Source organism: Zootermopsis nevadensis, unplaced genomic scaffold (assembly GCF_977971745.1).
Source record: "Zootermopsis nevadensis isolate Lab colony 2312 unplaced genomic scaffold, Znev_1.0 Znev_ptg000020l, whole genome shotgun sequence".
Classification (NCBI taxonomy): Eukaryota; Metazoa; Arthropoda; class Insecta; order Blattodea; family Termopsidae; genus Zootermopsis; species Zootermopsis nevadensis.
In genome coordinates, this window is record NW_028259152.1 from 16,786,095 (window position 1) to 16,808,850 (window position 22,756).

General features: G+C 40.0%; 1 protein-coding gene across 1 annotated transcript in view; it reads left to right on the plus strand.

The window, feature by feature from the left end:
- The window catches only part of LOC110829701 (uncharacterized), a 133,327-nt gene extending 119,526 nt beyond the window's left edge, over nucleotides 1-13,801 (plus strand). Inside the window, exons 3-7 of the mRNA XM_087351959.1 lie at nucleotides 3,277-3,349; nucleotides 8,265-8,399; nucleotides 8,852-9,065; nucleotides 11,378-11,654; nucleotides 12,500-13,801. Of these exons, the coding sequence (XP_087208085.1) occupies nucleotides 3,277-3,349; nucleotides 8,265-8,399; nucleotides 8,852-9,065; nucleotides 11,378-11,654; nucleotides 12,500-12,710 (910 nt within the window). The 3' untranslated portion in view covers nucleotides 12,711-13,801. The remainder of the gene's footprint in view (nucleotides 1-3,276; nucleotides 3,350-8,264; nucleotides 8,400-8,851; nucleotides 9,066-11,377; nucleotides 11,655-12,499) is intronic.
- The last annotated feature ends 8,955 nt before the right edge of the window (nucleotides 13,802-22,756 follow it).

A 22,756-nucleotide genomic window follows, 5' to 3' on the forward strand; every position in this document is an offset into this window, starting at 1 on the left:
GCATTGTAGCCTGATATAATGAATTTGAATATTTCTTCATGGGAAAATCAGGGTTTGTACATACAAGGTTATATTCCTACTACTGTTACTTTCAGAGTTTACCGTGTTCTGTCTGTGTTTTAACATAATCTTAACTGAATGTGTGGTTGGCAGTCAGATGCTTAAAAATATTAGAAACCATCCTGTAGCTCCTGTAACGCTGGTATGATGATGCTTTTGACTACTCTAGCTGTTGGTCTTGATATGTACCTAAGACAGAACTGGAATGTAGGTGTTTGTGGTGCAGGAATTACGTTATTAGAAAATACTTATTACTCGTGAACTGACTGCGTGGCTATTGGCCGAGGTTCCTACCCATGATTTGTCACTGTGTTTACATGCCCCCAGATGTGCAGCGATATCTAGGCACTAGGGGACAAACTTTATTAATCTTGCTGTCATGGTGATAACTGCCACCCAAAGTAATATACCTTGTTAGACTGTAATTTAATATGACCAGAATAAAATAAGAGATGCAACAATACGCAGAATTACAAACTGACAAAATTGAAATGCCTCTTCTGTCCGTGGGGCCTTGCCACACTACAATCACCAAAGCCTCCAAAAAGAAGTATAACATACTAAGAAAATTACATTTTCAAATACTACAACATCTAGAAAATTCTAGGGTTCAGACACATGAGCCTCATTTTAGTGTCCGTTACATTACAAGAAGGTACTGCCACATGCATTTGCACTTGGTCGACCATTATTATTACATTATACTACACCTGTACTTTTCCATTGCTTAAATAATATATTGAAGTGATTATTGTTTGTAGTTTATCTTGCTCTTGCCTAGTAGAAATGGTATTAATATTGGATGACTGATATGAAGAATTGGGTGCCATTACCATTTAAGGTGAAGATGTTAGATGAAGTGGGATGGTATAGTTTTGGTCTTCTTTGTGAGTGGTTGGTACATGAGGTTATCCCAAGGGATATGATATGCGATCAGCACAGTGATAAATGTGATGATAATGATTATTGTGTTCTATAATGGACATTAGCATCAGTCTACTTCACTTTTTGATGAGAGGACAGACTGGATTGTGTGAAACTTATTTGCGGCACCTCTGGTGAATATGACCAGTCAGAAGTGATTATGTGACTGTGTGCATGACACACTAGCACTCAACCAGAAGCTGTGCAACAGAATGGGTGTGTCAGAACAAACAGGAACAGTGTGATGTGGTTCAATGTTGGCATTTTAGGTACAGAATATGTTGATTCTGGCATCCAAGGACCCAAACATCACTATCAATGCCCAGCACTGTTTTGTATCCCTCCGAGACCTTTGGACTGCCATAAAGAGATAGGACCCTAACATGCTTATGAGGGGTGTCATCATGTTGCATGACAGTACCTATCTCCGTGTGGCCCATACTGTCTAGGACACTCTGCATTCCATGCACTGGAAAGTGTTGGATCATCCCTAATACATAAGATTTGAGGTTCTCATGGCAGTGATGATGTTGATGTCAGTCTTTATTTTAGTCTTGAAGATGGAGACGGTATGTTTCTCGGGAACATTGTTATTTATTTCCAAGTCCACTAGCATTACTACCCAGAAGACCAACATCATCCCTTGTACACGCTGGACTTGTCACTCTATGTTGGCCCCTCAAGAAAGCATTGAAGGGTGGTAGGTTTTGGTCTGATGGAGACATGAAGGCCACAGTGGTGCAGTGGAGGGAATCCATTGGCTGGCACATGGGTTGCCTGCCTCAGTGCCCATTGGGACCTTTACTACCATGCCCAGAACTTTATACAAACAGGTTTTATTTTAACTAACATGGCCAGAGGCCTGTGCCAATTCTTAGGTCGTATAGTCACTTGTATCTTGCTGCAGAGGTACCCTAGACAACTTTGTTTGGGGTTTTTGGTGGTCAGAGTGGCATTGGAGCAGGTTTTTGTGTGTATACTAATGTTTTCCTGTGTCAGTCATCATTCCACCAATGTTCGATACTTATGTGTTATTATTATGAGGGATTGGTACAGTAGGTTCATTAGAGACAACAGTACCAATCAACATTATATAGTCTGAGCTACTGAAAAGCATCATTAAATAAACAGTGCCAAGGGACTCAGTCTGACCGTATCATGTCCTTAGTATGATTGGCGGAGGTATATTCAGATGTAAATGATGTTTGTACAACATTCACAGCAGCATTTGTGATGGCGAGATATGTGTATTGATTTAGTCAGAGAAGTGCCTGGATATGAGAAACTTACATATAGTAGAATAAACTATAAGTCTCAACACACACAAAACCTGTTTTTTTAGCAATTTTCTTCACAACTCTAGATTTGAACAATTAGTTACTTTCATTTTAATAATGACTATTTATTAATAGATCAAGGTATTAAAAATTAGATATCTTAATGAACTATGTAACAAGAAGTTCAGAGATCCATACAAGGCCATAAACTTGCCTTTATCAATAGAAGTCTTAACCTTGTGATGCAGTATATATATATATATATATATATCAGGAGTTTCAGATGTTAAGGTTTTCCCACTCTGGAGCAATGCTGCACATTTCCTCTCCATATAGTACAGAAGACCTACTGAAGGTTATCCATTTGGCTTATTAGCAAGGAAAAAACTGTATATTAACTCTGTTGCAGTCAGCAAACAACTTGGCGTGTGGGTGATACCGCAATTCTATAATGTGATAATTTTTCTCCTCGTAACTGAAAACATTTGACTATGGACTCGACTGCACAACTTGAGCTGCTATCTAGAACTGAAACCTGAGAAAAATGGTTTCAGCAAGGCATGGCTAAGGCTTTCACAGTGACTTATGACCTGTACGTAACGGTCGCTCACATGCCATGTAGTTTGCCCATAGTTACACAAACAGGTATGTTTTTTGTAAATAGCTGTTGTGACTCTGCCCAGTAATGTTGACTGACATTGATCCAGTGCCAGAGCTTTATTTTTGTGCCCTGTGTGAACATTTGTGGCTTAGTGCTTAGGCACATGGGCAACTTTGCCTTTGACTTTACAAATTTTGGAAATCGTCTGTCATAATATCATGAGTTACCACATTTGGTTTTTTTTCCCTTAGTTCTAGTATAAGCACATGAACCATATAAATTCAAATTTTCATTTGTATGCACATTCTGATATTGGTACGGTACGGCTTCTTGAGGGCATGAGGGTGAATTTATAAAGTGTGTTTAATGACTCATTTGTATGCAACAAATAACATGTCTTCTGTTTTCTTTCAGGGCCGACTATTGGAAATCGCAGGCCAAGAAATTTTGTGAATACTGCAAATGCTGGATTGCAGACAATATTCCTGTAAGTTTCTTCACATTTTCAAATTGATTTTGTTGACACTTTAAATTATCCTGCATGTAAATTCATGTAAAGATTGTTCGGAAGTTTAAGAAAGATTTTTGAAACTTTGATTTTGTTTTATATGCCTTATTATTTCATACTGAATGTACAAGTCACATAATGAATTTTTAAGACCCACCCTTTGATCATTATTCTTTATTTCCTCATATTAGGCGTTGATAATTTCCAAGTGTATAAACATAGCAATAAAACATAATGAAGTAGGGCTTCAGGTTTCATGGCAGTGAGTCTGGAAGTGGCCATTATCACCCTGATGATGTAGGCAGCAAGGACCTCTGAAACGGTGGTAAACTTCTACCAGACTACATGGCACTACAACCAAGAAAACAGCCATCTTAAGACGTAACCAGTTAGTTTGTAAGGGATATCCCAAGTTTCATATAACAGTGTGATGTTCAAGACATCCTGAAAACGATCAGAGATTTGAGGTTCTGTTAGCAGTGAAGTTCTTGCGTATTGTCTTTTGGGTTATCATGCCGTGTGGTTTTGTAGGTGATTACCAACATTTTGGAGACCTAGCAGTGTATAGGTAAGGGAGGGGGGACATCCACCCTTATCTTATCCTACATGGGATTTGTGCCCTTCGTGGCTTCTGTGCAACCTCCCACCAATGACAAATTTTATGTCACTGAAATGAACATTGTGCAAGTGTGATAGGTTTGTAATTTTTTATCTACCGCAGCTGCAACATACAGAACATTTAATTTTTTTTTATGTCAGAAAAGAGCAAACCCTCAGCTGTAAGAAGGAACTTGCAGATCATATTGATATGGAAGTTGAAATACTAAGTACTTGCGCACATTTCAGGCCATTGAACTACATATGTTATTTCTCTGTCCACTTTCACAACACACGAAATAAAAATATTCAGTCAAACAGCACAGTCATATTGGTAATTCAAATGAACGTGATCTCTTCGTATGTTGTCTGCGAGTGTGACGGTCATTTTGTTTGGGTATTGTTAAAAAAGGATGGGGCCACATGTCCTACGTAAAATTCATTCAGCCTCATGGACCAAATTCGAACTTCTTTTGACCTCAGGAGATGATTGTTGCTGGATTGAAGACAACAGTGTTCTGCTTGTTATATTCACACCCAGCACTGAGACAGGCCCAACATTTAAAAGTTTCACCAGAATTATTATCCCAAATTGAGAAGAAACATACAAGTAGATGTTCTCACTGACCAGATATTAACCATGCACATGGAACCTGCATATGCTTCAGTGCTGATAATGGTTAATTTTTAGTGTATTATTTACAATATGTCAATACATTTTTGGTAAAAATGACAGGTGTGTATGAGCTATCAGACCATGAGTAAATTATGTATGTAAATGGGCCTTTCTTGGAATATAACAATTGCTTTCTATATTACCTCAGTTATCTGAGGCTTCCCTGAAGCCGCAACTTCAATATTAATTATCTGAAGAGTCCGTCTTTAGGTGGTAATGTGTACATAGTTTCATACTTGCATCTATTAGCAGTTTTGAGATACATTGACATAATACATCTTCGTTTTTATCTAGCCTATGAGAATAAGTTTAAACTAAACTAGTGGCTTACAACAATAATATAAATGTACCCTGTAAGTATTCTCATAGATGTACAGTTTCAGGGTAAAATAATGCCAGTCTTATCAAAGGCTCCAGCATTATTGCAGCGTTAACTTTGTGAAAATATTATACCAGACGTTTCCGTCTTGTATATACTCTGTGAAAATTGATGTCTGTGAAATGGTGATGTCGGGGAAGCTCAGTGCTTGTGTGCTACTGCATAGGGATTCACACATTAAGGTGGAGAGTGTCATTAAATTCTGTGACAGTGATGTAATAGCCATTTGTTGACTTGATACAGACTGACAAAATGCCAAATTCACATATTTGTTGTACTGCAAGTATTGGCAAGTGCTACTGTATACTCAATTTGTTTTGAAAATGGGTACAGATTCTCTGAAATTTTGGCAGTACAGCCCACATCTACGTGGTACCATCACCTTCAAAATATAATCAGTCAACGTCTGCAGCATTCCATATGGACTTTTTTAAAATTTTGGTGTAAATGAGAATGTACCATGTACCGTGCATACCATCTTTGTTTGTAATCATCCCCACCATCTTCATGGGTGGCCCACATTTCTGTGTCTGGTGGGGACTGTATTTTTTAGTGTTTTAAATTCTGTACAAGTATCACCATTTATCACCTGGGTGATGTCCAGCTGTTTATTGCGTGAACGTCATTTTACAAGTTTCTTTTTTGTACTTGTCACTTCTGTTATTGTCTGCATCATTTAACTTGGCATCTGTTCTCCATAGTAATGGCTTATTACAGCTTGGTTTATGTGATGGCAATGCAGGTATTAACTGGTTCAAGAATGTTCTGCATGGTGATGTTTGCTTGTTGCTATATGTGCGTACAATAGAGATGTGTTATTTTGGGTGGTAGTTCTGAGCAGAGCACGGGCAACCTCCCCTCCCCCCCCTCCTGAACCCATTTCTATTAAATGCCAAGTTAAATGGTGCAGAGAGTGAATAATAGCCATATTCTAAGTAGAATATGGGGGGGACAGGATCAACTGTAACACAAAATCATATGATTGTTTTGTTTTTGCTCTTGTCATTGTTTGGTGATCTCAGCGTATTATGGAGATCTTTTGCATTTAAATCTGTGTTTTTCTTTTGAGGATAAGTTGTATTGCAACGAAGATAATGTTCTTTATAATTTATGTAGGATATTTTGACAAAAGGTGACTGGTTTCAGACTGGGGTTTGGTTCCTGACAGAGGCACAAATTTTTCTGTTTGTCACCATGTCCAGACCAGCTCTCGCGTCCATCCAGCCTCCTATTCTATCAGTACTGGGGTCTCTTGCCTCAAGGGTAAAGGAACCAGAACTTGAGAAGCTGACCACATCTCCAAGTAGTATTGAGTGAGGTTAAGGATGTTTTTAGCCGTATCTCCGTTCCGCCATTATGTCTTAATGGCATGGTGCTTAGGCATAGAGAAAACATTTGTTTTGTAAGTGTAAGTGCCTATGGTTTCTCTAGGAATTTAAACAATGCCTGTTTCATGGAAATTGACCATGTCAGTATATTCTGTTTTATGAGAAGATTCACAAGCACATTTAAATTTTTGTCCAGTTTGGAGGGGTGTGACCCCAGCATATTTCATTATTAATCAGCCATGTAAACATGATTTTGCACCACAATGCTGTATGACCCATCACCTGAGAATGGTAGCAAGATATGAAACTTGTTGGTTTGTACGCTTCATGAATTGGGTTGGATATATGTACCATGCATGGAGGAATGTGAGATACATATATTTTTTTAAAATAGTAAGAGGTTATGTTGCGTTAAAAAACTGTTTTGGTCAAGTCCTGGAGCTCAGATATACATTCATTCATTCATAATTCATACCACGGATTCATATATTATTCAGATGGCAATCAGATGTGGAATAAGTCATAATAATACAATACTCGTTGTATAAAGCGAAGCTCTCGTGGTGACTGAAGTCGACGAAAGGTTCTCGGGTTACAAGCCGCATCAGATGGCTGAACGGCGAATAAACCATATCTTTTGCCAATGTTTCGAGAACAATCTCTGCTCAGGGCTGCTGGGTAACAAATCTGATCTTTTGTTGCATGCTTGCTGATGGGAAAACTGAATATTTCATGAACAATACAGGTACAATTCTTACTATTATAAATATTTCACATCATATGAACAAACGGTTCATATAAAGTATTGATATGTTACAATGCTGCCACCCCTTGTATATAAATTATACTATCCATTTTCTTACATGAAGACAAGAAAACCTAAATGAATATTATGACTTATTTGTGAACATTAGAATTTTATCAACAGAGTAAAAGGAGTGTGTAATTAATTATCTGTTTAATGCTGCTTTACATTGTGCCTTTTTATGTAGAAGACTTGGTAGACTGTTGAAAATGTGGATGCATGTGTAATACACACTGTTCTGAAAACATTAAGTTCTTCTATGCGGCTCATTCTTATTCATTGTGTTGACACTGTGTATAACAGAACTAGTTTTGAAAATGTTCTTGGTAATTTTCAATGAAGTCTGTTAATGAGAATATATATTCACATGGAAGAGCTAAGAGACTTATACATGAATTTTAGGTTTGACATCAGCCAGTAATCTAACAGTTTTCTTTTATAAAGTAAGTATCTTTTTGCCATTGTACGAATCCCCCCCCCCCCAAAAAAAAAAATCATTTCATGCTTCGTTATGGAGTGAAAATATGCAAATCAGTGTTGCTGACATGATTTGCGCAGTTTAGTCGTTTATCAGTTTGCAAGCCCAGGAATTTTGTATCGACTGACTCCTCTGTATACTTCCCATTATAACCGATGCTTGAAGCGTATTGTGGTGAGTTATTTGTAATTAATTTTATTGTATTTGTTTTATATAGATTAGGGCCAGCTTGTTAGAAAACCTTTTACTCATATGAGAGAGAACTATTTTTGATGTTGCACAGAAATCATCAACATTTTTACCAGAACTTAAGACGCTTGTGTCATCAGCAAATACTGTAGGTTCTGTTAAGGTATTTATTGTTTAAGGAAGGCCATTTATGAAAATCAAAGGCCGTAGAATTGACCCTTGGGGAACTCCATGTTTCATTGTTCCCCAATTTGTAAAAAAAAAATTGGTTGTGTTTAGATGATTTTACTTTGACCTTTTGTTTCCTGTCAGATAGGATGTGAACCATTTTGCAGCTATTTATTTAGAGATTGCAATTGTAAAGCAGCATTGAAGTTCCTCAAAAAGGCTGAATCCTAAAACATTTGTCTTGATGTAATTTTATTCTTTTTACATTTTTCAGAGTGTCGAATTCCACGAGAATGGAAAGCGTCACAAGGAGAATGTTAAAAGGCGTCTGTCTGAAATTGGCAAGAAAAGTAGACAGGAACACCAGAAAAGCATTAAAGTGGATGCTCAAATCAAGAAAATGGAAGAGGTAAGGGAAAGTTTTGCCAGTGTTACATGAAGGAAGAACTTTATGTTTTGTACATTGTTCAGTTTCAGATTTATCTATTTTGGTTAGGTTACCTAAGTACCTGTTGGCTAAACAGTTTCTTTCTGTACTTCTTCTGCCTGTCAGTGAGTCCATCAGATTGTACACACAAAACACAACAGTGTGGAGAAAGGAAAACATCACTTGAGGGAATATAAATTTTGAATTGGCTATAAAAGAATTTAATATATTACAATTTTTGCAAATATTGTACCTTAGTGTCACTGAACGTTAAAGCACATAACATATATACAGATCACTATATTCTGCATCACCAAAGCTGTCGCTTTGCAGTCATACTATGACTGCAACCCCCTTCCCTCCCATTATGTGTTTACGGTGCAATCTTGCCAGTTTCATGTTCATGTTAAAATGTTTTCATTGTTCTTATTCAGGCAGCTTTGAAAGCTTATATGAAAGATGTTGAAGAAAATGCTGACTTCTCATCACAACTGATTAAGGAAAAACTTAGTCAGCAGCAGCGGCAGCAGGATGCGGATGGGATGGGCGCTTCACCTGCGGGCAGCGCAGTAGCTGAGACAACAAAAGTGTGGTATGAGGCTCAGTCAGATGAGGGCCATGTGTATTACTGGCACATTGAAACAGGAGGTAAGTAAGTATATACCATATTCATCGCCCTGATGACAGAGGCAGTATGACCTCTGAAATGTTGGTAAACATCGACCAGACTATACAGCGCAACAACCCAGAAGACAGAAATCTTCATACTAAGAATCGCCCTGATGACGGAGGCAGTATGACCTCTGAAACGTTGGTAAACATCGACCAGACTATACAGCGCAACAACCCAGAAGACAGAAATCTTCAAACTCACTGCTGTGAAAACCTCAAATCTTACAAGTATATACCATGGTATACCATAGTATAGTATAGTATAGTATAGTATAAATATTGATACTTTGCATTTCACGTGTTTAACTTTGGCCATTCCCTTACAGCCCAGTTTGCTGCACCTTCCTTTCTTCCCTTCAGAAGAAGGAAAATGACAAGAAATTTGATCTAGCTGTACATCAGGTGTAGAAATAGCAGTTGCTGGTCTCTTTGTGCTGATTTTCTGGGGAAGAAATGCTTTCTCTCCCAACCTTTTGGGATGTTATGCTGATAGGCTTTCCTGCATAATTTATATTTTGGAGTTTATGAAAGATATATAATTTTCTTCTGTAGCATCCCGTCAATACAGAATAAAGCATTTGCATACGTCAGTTCCGGAACATGGAAAAGGAATTCTGTGGTACCATCTCTTGGAACATACTGTGAAGCGATGTAAAGTCGTTACAGAATACACTAGGTCAGCACCATTCATACACTTATTATGTGACTGCAGCATCGGGGTACTGGATTTCCACAAATTACTGTTTCTTGCTTTTATCATACATGGTTCAAAACAAGTCCCTCCTATATAAGTGATCACTAGCCTGATCACTCCCTGGTACTAAGTTGTCACAGAAGTGCGGATTAAATGTTACTGCTTCAAATCCGTTGCATGCCATGCAGTCTGCTATCAGGGGAATTCTGAATGATTGGCTCCAGTACAGTCTGGTAGCTGTCACTTTCAAAAGAATAATTCCCGGCCACTGCTCACATTCTGGAACTGAGAGATCCAGTAGTTTATTTGGGTTACTCTGTGTAGTGTCCTTCATGGTTTCATCTACAATCAGCATTACAAACTCCTTTCAAGTGAACATTCTAAAATAATCTGATGTTGAGAATAGAAGACTGGAGGTCACTAGATTACCTGTCCGTTTTGACTCATTCAAGAGACGTACGACTTTCTTGATCCAGTCCGATTGGGTAGGTAGTTGAGTACCTGGCAGATTTTCTTCTTTGTTTACTGACAGTACTAGGCATTTTATGTTTTTCCAAATCTTTCTTTTTCTTTTCACACCATTACACAATGATGGCTCATTTATTTCAGTACCATCACACACATATTCCTTGCTGTCCGCTTCAGGAATAATAATTGTCATGTTTGAATTCTTTTTGGAACATTCAGTTCTTCTTCACTTTAACAGTTACTGAATCATCACTGCCTTCAGGCGGCACTCTTAACTTTCATTGAAGTTGTGTAGAACGCTCTCATTGGTTCAACCATTGTTCTAAAGTAAAAGAAGGAAATACACAACTTTTACGAAATTGCAAATAATTTTGTATTGAACTATATCATGTACAACTGTAACCCTGAAGCATGGTGTTGAACGCACATAATTATATCATATATTCAAAAGTATTCACATAATAATTATGCAATAAAATGCACATTGACAATAATTCTTGTTCGCTGAAATATATTGACTTTATTATTCAAATAAAACTTCAAAAATTAGTGTCATATGACTACATGGACTGATATGACCTGCTGGAATAATTTGGAACTACCAACCATACAACATTCTCATTATACACAACTGCTGCATTGGCTGAGAGCAACAGTATGTGTACAGATCTTAAAGGAAACTCAGAATAATTTGGTTGAGTTTAAAAAGAAGAGGGTATTTGGACCCGAGAGTGAGGAATTAAGGTAAGGTTGGAGAAAAGTGCATAATGAGGTGTTCCATAATTTATACCTTTCACCACATGTAATTAGAATGATCAAATCAAGGAACATGAGATTTCTGTTGCATGTACATATAGGACAGGAAACGCATATGCAATTTTAGTTATCTAGTCTGAAGGGATGATATCACACCCCTAGAAGAATACTGTCACAACTCAAAAAAATGCAAATTTTCAGGAGAGAGGAAGAACCCAATTTTAATTCAGTTTTGTTGAATTGTGAAGAAGCTATTGCAAAATGAGCATTTCTTGAGTTGTGACAGTATTCTTCTAGGGGTGTGATTACCATTTGGTAGACTTTGGCGTAGATTGAAAAATGGTGTATTCAGACTCAAGTAATGTTTCAGAGTCGAGGTGGGAGCCTCCAGAGGAAGAATATTTATCTTTGACTGAGCAGAAGAAAGTGGAAGGGAAGGCGCTTAAGAACAAGAAAGAAAAGAAAAGAAAAGAAAAAGCAGAAGATGCGAGAATGAAGGAAGAGGAGAGAGCACGATTAGAGCGTGAAAGAATGAGAAGTAGAAGGGTGAAGGAAGAGGACACAAAAACTGCAGAAACCCCAATGCCAGTTTTGGGGCCAGCTCCACGAGTGGACCCCTATGGTTCCTGGAAGCCGGTGGAAATCAGGTACGTTATGTTTTCCAATAAAATAATTTTTATTGTTTCCAATTTTCATGGTGAATAATAAAGCAGAAGTAACCAGCAGGCTGGTGCAGTCAAGACACATATTTAGCAGCTGCCTGGTTTTAATAGTACCCTTTCTATCGCTCGCTGTTCTGACTGATGTTGTGCTCTTTGTCCATCTTACTTGGGAATAGGTCATGCGCTACCGATTTCTTGCGCATCACCAATTATGATTGTGTTTCCATATCATTTGACTCTTAACTATGCGGTTGAAATCAAAGAATCAATCACCAAAAGTGAGTATATATACTCTCATCTCCTCTCATCTCTGTACGAAAGAACAAAGACAGAACATTACCTTATTTTGTGACCCCTCTTAACACAGACTGTAGTTTCATTGTGAGGGGAGGGGTGTTTACAGGGTATTGTTTGGGAAGCCTCAAGGGAGGAGACTGGTTGCTCACAAGGATTTATTTCCCATCACCCTTATGCTGGAGGCAGCAAGGACCTCTGAATACATTGGTAAATTTCTACCAGACTACAGGAGCAGAAACAGCCATCTAGAATCCAGTAGCCCTAGACCTTCAGTGAAGTACATTATCTTACGTAGCAGGATCTCACGATAGTCGTCTGGTTTCATGAAATGCATATGTAGATGATGAAATTTTAGTTCAACCAAGGTCACACAATCACATAGGATATGTGAGGCTGTTTCTGCTCTGTTACAATCCACTGGACGTCCCATACCTCCCATGAAGTACGTCTTGTATAGCAGGATCTAGTGGTTATCTTCTCAGTTTGGTATGATGATATGCAAATAATGTTGAAACTGTACTATTTTTTTGCAGGGAACCCATGCCTGTGGACTTGCAGCTACCCGAGCAAGAATATGTGCAAATAAAAGTTCCAGCTATTATGGAGCCAAAAGTAGAGTTCAGAGAAAAGACATTCTCTTGTCTAGGGGATGATGACAGAGCAGTTGAAACTGGCTTTAAAAGAAGGAAATTTAATTGCAACCCAAAAAGAAGTATGCGACAGAGGCTAGATCAAGATGAGTGAAGTGTAAACAATCTTATTCTATTTTTTATCTTAATTTTTAATTGTGCAATATCTCAGTCTGTCACTTGTCGAAATGGGACAGTGATGAGTGTCTGGAAGAAAAACTGGGTTATTCCATATGCTTCATTACCCGACAGTGAAATAAATCTGAGTAAGTTGGACTGCAGCAAACCTTAACCTTTGTATTTTTTGTATTATTTTTTTCTTAAAAATTGCTCTGCTCAGAGTTACATACTTCTTGTAATAACATTTTTTTCTTTATCTAATAACAAAGTTTTCTTTTTTGAGGGGTTCAACCGTAAAGTTCTTAGGCTATACTCTTTTGGTCCATGTAACAATGTTGACACATCAGTGGCCAAGAAAATTTTTTTAGTAGATGTTGGGATTAAGACCTAAAATCCCAAACACAAATTACTACTGTCCACTGACCACGAGAAAATCCCTGGGGGGGGGAGTTGGTTCTGGTGCAGTGCAGGGGGGATGTTTCTTATCAGGTGGACTAGAGGGCTGCTATTGGTGGGAAGTGTGACACGTCAGAGTTTTACGCTACTACACACAGACTGAAAACATCAGGCAGTTAAGAGTAGCGTGTAGTGAGTGCACCTCTAATGTGTTCTGATAATATTCTAGATTAAATCGCTGTGCCACTGTGAGGTAATCTTAAAGCTGTACCCATCAGAACACATGAAAGCCTGTCGTCTGTTGTTCGTTCAGTGGTTGTGGAACGAATGCTTTTAGGATGGGTGGTCACTCACCGCGAAATCTTGTGCATGCGCGTATATCGAATTCCTGGCAGGGATTTTCTCCTGATCTGTGGACTGTACAATACAGCGTCCTTTCACAACATAATAACATTTCCTGATACGGTCACCTCTCAGTGACCATTAGTTAGTGTAAGTAGCATTTCATAGAAAACCATTTTCTGTTTAAATTCGCTATGTGAAGATTTATTGATAGATTACAGTTCATGGGGTGGCAGTCAGGGTTATAAACAGTTTTTAATTTGTTAAACTAAGTAGTGCAGTTTCTGCCCGTGATGGTTTGAAGCATTTTCTCTCACACCATGAAAACAGTAAATGATGTTATTATTAGCTTTGTGTTATCATTTGATGTATACCTCTCATAACTAAAACCTGTGGATGAAAATGGTTATGACTGGCATACATTATGTAAAGAGAAGTCATTCGTCCCAAGTCTTGAGAAGTCACTCGTCCCAAGTCTTTAGAAGTTCTTGTCCCAAGTCTTGAGAAGTCACTTGTCCCAAGTCTTTAGAAGTTACTTGTCCCAAGTCTTGAGAAGTCACTTATCCCAAGTCTTGAGAAGTCATTCGTCCCAAGTCTTGAGAAGTCACTCGTCCCAAGTCTTGAGAAGTCGCTCGTCCCAAGTCTTGAGAACTCACTCGTCCCAAGTCTTGAGAAGTTCTTGTACCAAGTCTTGAGAAGTCACTCGTCCCACGTCTTGAGAAGTCACTCGTCCCAAGTCTTGAGAAGTCACTTGTCCCAAGTTTTGAGAAGTCACTTGTCCCAAGTCTTGAGAAGTCACTCGTCCCAAGTCTTAAGAAGTCACTTGTCCCCAGTCTTGAGATGTCACTTGTCCCAAGTCTTGAGAAGTCACCTGTCCCTAGCTGCGGAGGCCGGTTGGTGGGAACAACGAGGCAAGAAGCAACAGGGTGAGATAGAGGCTGTCTCTGCCAGAGACAGCATGTGGCATTCACCGAGACTGGCATGCATTTCTTGAGGAGACGTTTGAAGAAAATTGAAAATTTTCAAAATTTTCGAAAAATAAATAAATGCTGGAAATTGTCTGAAAAGCGCACAAAACCAAAATTTTTTGAAAAATTGTGAATTCAGAATTTTTGTCGAAAATTTCGAAAATTTTTAGTTTTCTTCGCGTTTCACGCCATTTGCAGCCATTTTTAATTTTTTTAAAATTTCGACAATTTTTGAAAATTTTCAAAGGGGTACCCCTTTGAGAAATTTCAATTTTTCCGAAAATTTTCGAAAAATCGAAAAACGTGGGAAATCGCCCAAAAAGCGCACAAAACTAAGAATTTTTGAAAATTTCCAACTTTTAATTTTCTTTCGAATTTTCAGACAATTTTTGGTTTTGTGCGCATTTCAGAGCGTTTGCTGCGTTTTTCGATTTTTCGAAAAATTTCAAATTTTTCAAACTTCCACCACCTCATGCGTCGCGGAGCCGGACTCCCTCGGACTGTTTCTGATGTAAAAGTCACTTGTCCCAAGCCTTGAGAAGTCAATTGTCCCAAGCATTGAGAAGTCACTTGTCCCAAGCATTGAGAAGCCACTTGTCCCAAGCATTGAGAAGTCACTCGTCCCAAGCATTGAGAAGTCACTTGTCCCAAGCCTTGAGAAGTCACTTGTCCCAAGCCTTAAGAAGACACCTGTCCCAAGCCTTGAGAAGTCACCTGTCCCAAGCATTGAGAAGTCACTTGTCCCAAGCATTGAGAAGTCACTTGTCCCAAGCATTGAGAAGTCACTTGTCCCAAGCTTTGAGAAGACACCTGTCCCAAGCCTTGAGAATTCAACTGTCCCAAGCCCTGAGAAGTCACTTGTCCCAAGCCTTGAGAAGTCACTTGTCCCAAGCCTTGACAAGTCACTTGTCCCAAGCATTGAGAAGTCACTTGTCCCAACCATTGAGAAGTCACTTGCACCAAGCATTGAGAAGTCACTTGTCCCAAGCCTTGACAAGTCACTTGTCCCAAGCATTGAGAAGTCACTTGTCCCAAGCATTGAGAAGTCACTTGTCCCAAGTCTTGAGAAGTTCTTGTCTCAAGTCTTGAGAAGTCGCTTGTCCCAAGACTTGAGAAGTTCTTGTTCCAAGTCTTGAGAAGTCACTTGTCCCAAGCCTTGAGAAGTCACTTGTCCCAAGTCTTGAGAAGCCACTTGTCCCAAGTCTTGAGAAGTCACCTGTCCCTAGCTGCGGAGGCCGGTTGGTGGGAACAACGAGGCAAGAAGCAACAGGGTGAGATAGAGGCTGTCTCTGCCAGAGACAGCATGTGGCATTCACCGAGACTGGCATGCATTTCTTGAGGAGACGTTTGAAGAAAATTGAAAATTTTCAAAATTTTCGAAAAATAAATAAATGCTGGAAATTGTCTGAAAAGCGCACAAAACCAAAAATTTTTGAAAAATTGTAAATTCAGAATTTTTGTCGAAAATTTCGAAAATTTTTAGTTTTCTTCGCGTTTCACGCCATTTGCAACCATTTTTAATTTTTCTAAAATTTCGACAATTTTTGAAAATTTTCAAAGGGGTACCCCTTTGAGAAATTTCAATTTTTCCGAAAATTTTCGAAAAATCGAAAAAAGTGGGAAATCGCCCAAAAAGCGCACAAAACTAAGAATTTTTGAAAATTTCCAACTTTTAATTTTCTTTCGAATTTTCAGAAAATTTTTGGTTTTGTGCGCATTTCAGAGCGTTTGCTGCGTTTTTCGATTTTTCGAAAAATTTGAAATTTTTCAAAGTTCCACCACCTCATGCGTCGCGGAACCGGACTCTCTCGGACTGTATCTGATGTAAAAGTCACTTGTCCCAAGCCTTGAGAAGTCACTTGTCCCAAGCCTTGAGAAGCCACTTGTCCCAAGCATTGAGAAGTCACTCGTCCCAAGCATTGAGAAGTCACTTGTCCCAAGCATTGAAAAGTCACTTGTCCCAAGCCTTGAGAAGTCACTTGTCCCAAGCCTTGAGAAGTCACTTGTCCCAAGCCTTGAGAAGTCACTTGTCCCAAGCATTGAGAAGCCACTTGTCCCAAGCATTGAGAAGTCACTCGTCCCAAGCATTGAGAAGTCACTTGTCCCAAGCCTTGAGAAGTCACTTGTCCCAAGCCTTAAGAAGACACCTGTCCCAAGCCTTGAGAAGTCACCTGTCCCAAGCATTGAGAAGTCACTTGTCCCAAGCATTGAGAAGTCACTTGTCCCAAGCATTGAGAAGTCACTTGTCCCAAGCTTTGAGAAGACACCTGTCCCAAGCCTTGAGAATTCAACTGTCCCAAGCCCTGAGAAGTCACTTGTCCCAAGCCTTGAGAAGTCACTTGTCCCAAGCCTTGACAAGTCACTTGTCCCAAGCATTGAGAAGTCACTTGTCCCAACCATTGAGAAGTCACTTGCACCAAGCATTGAGAAGTCACTTGTCCCAAGCCTTGACAAGTCACTTGTCCCAAGCATTGAGAAGTCACTTGTCCCAAGCATTGAGAAGTCACTTGTCCCAAGTCTTGAGAAGTTCTTGTCTCAAGTCTTGAGAAGTCGCTTGTCCCAAGACTTGAGAATTTCTTGTTCCAAGTCTTGAGAAGTCACTTGTCCCAAGCCTTGAGAAGTCACTTGTCCCAAGTCTTGAGAAGCCACTTGTCCCAAGTCTTGAGAAGTCACCTGTCCCTAGCTGCGGAGGCCGGTTGGTGGGAACAACGAGGCAAGAAGCAACAGGGTGAGATAGAGGCTGTCTCTGCCAGAGACAGCATGTGGCATTCACCGAGACTGGCATGCATTTCTTGAGGAGACGTTTGAAGAAAATTGAAAATTTTCAAAATTTTCGAAAAATAAATAAATGCTGGAAATTGTCTGAAAAGCGCACGAAACCAAAAATTTTTGAAAAATTGTAAATTCAGAATTTTTGTCGAAAATTTCGAAAATTTTTAGTTTTCTTCGCGTTTCACGCCATTTGCAACCATTTTTAATTTTTCTAAAATTTCGACAATTTTTGAAAATTTTCAAAGGGGTACCCCTTTGAGAAATTTCAATTTTTCCGAAAATTTTCGAAAAATCGAAAAACGTGGGAAATCGCCCAAAAAGCGCACAAAACTAAGAATTTTTGAAAATTTCCAACTTTTAATTTTCTTTCGAATTTTCAGAAAATTTTTGGTTTTGTGCGCATTTCAGAGCGTTTGCTGCGTTTTTCGATTTTTCGAAAAATTTGAAATTTTTCAAAGTTCCACCACCTCATGCGTCGCGGAACCGGACTCTCTCGGACTGTATCTGATGTAAAAGTCACTTGTCCCAAGCCTTGAGAAGTCACTTGTCCCAAGCCTTGAGAAGCCACTTGTCCCAAGCATTGAGAAGTCACTCGTCCCAAGCATTGAGAAGTCACTTGTCCCAAGCATTGAAAAGTCACTTGTCCCAAGCCTTGAGAAGTCACTTGTCCCAAGCCTTGAGAAGTCACTTGTCCCAAGCTTTGAGAAGTCACTTGTCCCAAGCATTGAGAAGCCACTTGTCCCAAGCATTGAGAAGTCACTCGTCCCAAGCATTGAGAAGTCACTTGTCCCAAGCCTTGAGAAGTCACTTGTCCCAAGCCTTAAGAAGACACCTGTCCCAAGCCTTGAGAAGTCACCTGTCCCAAGCATTGATAAGTCACTTGTCCCAAGCATTGAGAAGTCACTTGTCCCAAGCATTGAGAAGTCACTTGTCCCAAGCTTTGAGAAGACACCTGTCCCAAGCCTTGAGAATTCAACTGTCCCAAGCCCTGAGAAGTCACTTGTCCCAAGCCTTGAGAAGTCACTTGTCCCAAGCCTTGACAAGTCACTTGTCCCAAGCATTGAGAAGTCACTTGTCCCAACCATTGAGAAGTCACTTGCACCAAGCATTGAGAAGTCACTTGTCCCAAGCCTTGACAAGTCACTTGTCCCAAGCATTGAGAAGTCACTTGTCCCAAGCATTGAGAAGTCACTTGTCCCAAGTCTTGAGAAGTTCTTGTCTCAAGTCTTGAGAAGTCGCTTGTCCCAAGACTTGAGAAGTTCTTGTTCCAAGTCTTGAGAAGTCACTTGTCCCAAGCCTTGAGAAGTCACTTGTCCCAAGTCTTGAGAAGCCACTTGTCCCAAGTCTTGAGAAGTCACCTGTCCCTAGCTGCGGAGGCCGGTTGGTGGGAACAACGAGGCAAGAAGCAACAGGGTGAGATAGAGGCTGTCTCTGCCAGAGACAGCATGTGGCATTCACCGAGACTGGCATGCATTTCTTGAGGAGACGTTTGAAGAAAATTGAAAATTTTCAAAATTTTCGAAAAATAAATAAATGCTGGAAATTGTCTGAAAAGCGCACAAAACCAAAAATTTTTGAAAAATTGTAAATTCAGAATTTTTGTCGAAAATTTCGAAAATTTTTAGTTTTCTTCGCGTTTCACGCCATTTGCAACCATTTTTAATTTTTCTAAAATTTCGACAATTTTTGAAAATTTTCAAAGGGGTACCCCTTTGAGAAATTTCAATTTTTCCGAAAATTTTCGAAAAATCGAAAAACGTGGGAAATCGCCCAAAAAGCGCACAAAACTAAGAATTTTTGAAAATTTCCAACTTTTAATTTTCTTTCGAATTTTCAGAAAATTTTTGGTTTTGTGCGCATTTCAGAGCGTTTGCTGCGTTTTTCGATTTTTCGAAAAATTTGAAATTTTTCAAAGTTCCACCACCTCATGCGTCGCGGAACCGGACTCTCTCGGACTGTATCTGATGTAAAAGTCACTTGTCCCAAGCCTTGAGAAGTCACTTGTCCCAAGCCTTGAGAAGCCACTTGTCCCAAGCATTGAGAAGTCACTCGTCCCAAGCATTGAGAAGTCACTTGTCGCAAGCATTGATAAGTCACTTGTCCCAAGCCTTGAGAAGTCACTTGTCCCAAGCCTTGAGAAGTCACTTGTCCCAAGCCTTGAGAAGTCACTTGTCCCAAGCATTGAGAAGCCACTTGTCCCAAGCATTGAGAAGTCACTCGTCCCAAGCATTGAGAAGTCACTTGTCCCAAGCCTTGAGAAGTCACTTGTCCCAAGCCTTAAGAAGACACCTGTCCCAAGCCTTGAGAAGTCACCTGTCCCAAGCATTGAGAAGTCACTTGTCCCAAGCATTGAGAAGTCACTTGTCCCAAGCATTGAGAAGTCACTTGTCCCAAGCTTTGAGAAGACACCTGTCCCAAGCCTTGAGAATTCAACTGTCCCAAGCCCTGAGAAGTCACTTGTCCCAAGCCTTGAGAAGTCACTTGTCCCAAGCCTTGACAAGTCACTTGTCCCAAGCATTGAGAAGTCACTTGTCCCAACCATTGAGAAGTCACTTGCACCAAGCATTGAGAAGTCACTTGTCCGAAGCCTTGACAAGTCACTTGTCCCAAGCATTGAGAAGTCACTTGTCCCAAGCATTGAGAAGTCACTTGTCCCAAGTCTTGAGAAGTTCTTGTCTCAAGTCTTGAGAAGTCGCTTGTCCCAAGACTTGAGAAGTTCTTGTTCCAAGTCTTGAGAAGTCACTTGTCCCAAGCCTTGAGAAGTCACTTGTCCCAAGTCTTGAGAAGCCACTTGTCCCAAGTCTTGAGAAGTCACCTGTCCCTAGCTGCGGAGGCCGGTTGGTGGGAACAACGAGGCAAGAAGCAACAGGGTGAGATAGAGGCTGTCTCTGCCAGAGACAGCATGTGGCATTCACCGAGACTGGCATGCATTTCTTGAGGAGACGTTTGAAGAAAATTGAAAATTTTCAAAATTTTCGAAAAATAAATAAATGCTGGAAATTGTCTGAAAAGCGCACAAAACCAAAAATTTTTGAAAAATTGTAAATTCAGAATTTTTGTCGAAAATTTCGAAAATTTTTAGTTTTCTTCGCGTTTCACGCCATTTGCAACCATTTTTAATTTTTCTAAAATTTCGACAATTTTTGAAAATTTTCAAAGGGGTACCCCTTTGAGAAATTTCAATTTTTCCGAAAATTTTCGAAAAATCGAAAAACGTGGGAAATCGCCCAAAAAGCGCACAAAACTAAGAATTTTTGAAAATTTCCAACTTTTAATTTTCTTTCGAATTTTCAGAAAATTTTTGGTTTTGTGCGCATTTCAGAGCGTTTGCTGCGTTTTTCGATTTTTCGAAAAATTTGAAATTTTTCAAAGTTCCACCACCTCATGCGTCGCGGAACCGGACTCTCTCGGACTGTATCTGATGTAAAAGTCACTTGTCCCAAGCCTTGAGAAGTCACTTGTCCCAAGCCTTGAGAAGCCACTTGTCCCAAGCATTGAGAAGTCACTCGTCCCAAGCATTGAGAAGTCACTTGTCCCAAGCATTGAAAAGTCACTTGTCCCAAGCCTTGAGAAGTCACTTGTCCCAAGCCTTGAGAAGTCACTTGTCCCAAGCCTTGAGAAGTCACTTGTCCCAAGCATTGAGAAGCCACTTGTCCCAAGCATTGAGAAGTCACTCGTCCCAAGCATTGAGAAGTCACTTGTCCCAAGCCTTGAGAAGTCACTTGTCCCAAGCCTTAAGAAGACACCTGTCCCAAGCCTTGAGAAGTCACCTGTCCCAAGCATTGAGAAGTCACTTGTCCCAAGCATTGAGAAGTCACTTGTCCCAAGCATTGAGAAGTCACTTGTCCCAAGCTTTGAGAAGACACCTGTCCCAAGCCTTGAGAATTCAACTGTCCCAAGCCCTGAGAAGTCACTTGTCCCAAGCCTTGAGAAGTCACTTGTCCCAAGCCTTGACAAGTCACTTGTCCCAAGCATTGAGAAGTCACTTGTCCCAACCATTGAGAAGTCACTTGCACCAAGCATTGAGAAGTCACTTGTCCCAAGCCTTGACAAGTCACTTGTCCCAAGCATTGAGAAGTCACTTGTCCCAAGCATTGAGAAGTCACTTGTCCCAAGTCTTGAGAAGTTCTTGTCTCAAGTCTTGAGAAGTCGCTTGTCCCAAGACTTGAGAAGTTCTTGTTCCAAGTCTTGAGAAGTCACTTGTCCCAAGCCTTGAGAAGTCACTTGTCCCAAGTCTTGAGAAGCCACTTGTCCCAAGTCTTGAGAAGTCACCTGTCCCTAGCTGCGGAGGCCGGTTGGTGGGAACAACGAGGCAAGAAGCAACAGGGTGAGATAGAGGCTGTCTCTGCCAGAGACAGCATGTGGCATTCACCGAGACTGGCATGCATTTCTTGAGGAGACGTTTGAAGAAAATTGAAAATTTTCAAAATTTTCGAAAAATAAATAAATGCTGGAAATTGTCTGAAAAGCGCACAAAACCAAAAATATTTGAAAAATTGTAAATTCAGAATTTTTGTCGAAAATTTCGAAAATTTTTAGTTTTCTTCGCGTTTCACGCCATTGTTTTCTTCGCGTTTCACGCCATTTGCAACCATTTTTAATTTTTCTAAAATTTCGACAATATTTGAAAATTTTCAAAGGGGTACCCCTTTGAGAAATTTCAATTTTTCCGAAAATTTTCGAAAAATCGAAAAACGTGGGAAATCGCCCAAAAAGCGCACAAAACTAAGAATTTTTGAAAATTTCCAACTTTTAATTTTCTTTCGAATTTTCAGAAAATTTTTGGTTTTGTGCGCATTTCAGAGCGTTTGCTGCGTTTTTCGATTTTTCGAAAAATTTGAAATTTTTCAAAGTTCCACCACCTCATGCGTCGCGGAACCGGACTCTCTCGGACTGTATCTGATGTAAAAGTCACTTGTCCCAAGCCTTGAGAAGTCACTTGTCCCAAGCCTTGAGAAGCCACTTGTCCCAAGCATTGAGAAGTCACTCGTCCCAAGCATTGAGAAGTCACTTGTCGCAAGCATTGATAAGTCACTTGTCCCAAGCCTTGAGAAGTCACTTGTCCCAAGCCTTGAGAAGTCACTTGTCCCAAGCCTTGAGAAGTCACTTGTCCCAAGCATTGAGAAGCCACTTGTCCCAAGCATTGAGAAGTCACTCGTCCCAAGCATTGAGAAGTCACTTGTCCCAAGCCTTGAGAAGTCACTTGTCCCAAGCCTTAAGAAGACACCTGTCCCTAGCCTTGAGAAGTCACCTGTCCCAAGCATTGAGAAGTCACTTGTCCCAAGCATTGAGAAGTCACTTGTCCCAAGCATTGAGAAGTCACTTGTCCCAAGCTTTGAGAAGACACCTGTCCCAAGCCTTGAGAATTCAACTGTCCCAAGCCCTGAGAAGTCACTTGTCCCAAGCCTTGAGAAGTCACTTGTCCCAAGCCTTGACAAGTCACTTGTCCCAAGCATTGAGAAGTCACTTGTCCCAACCATTGAGAAGTCACTTGCACCAAGCATTGAGAAGTCACTTGTCCCAAGCCTTGACAAGTCACTTGTCCCAAGCATTGAGAAGTCAC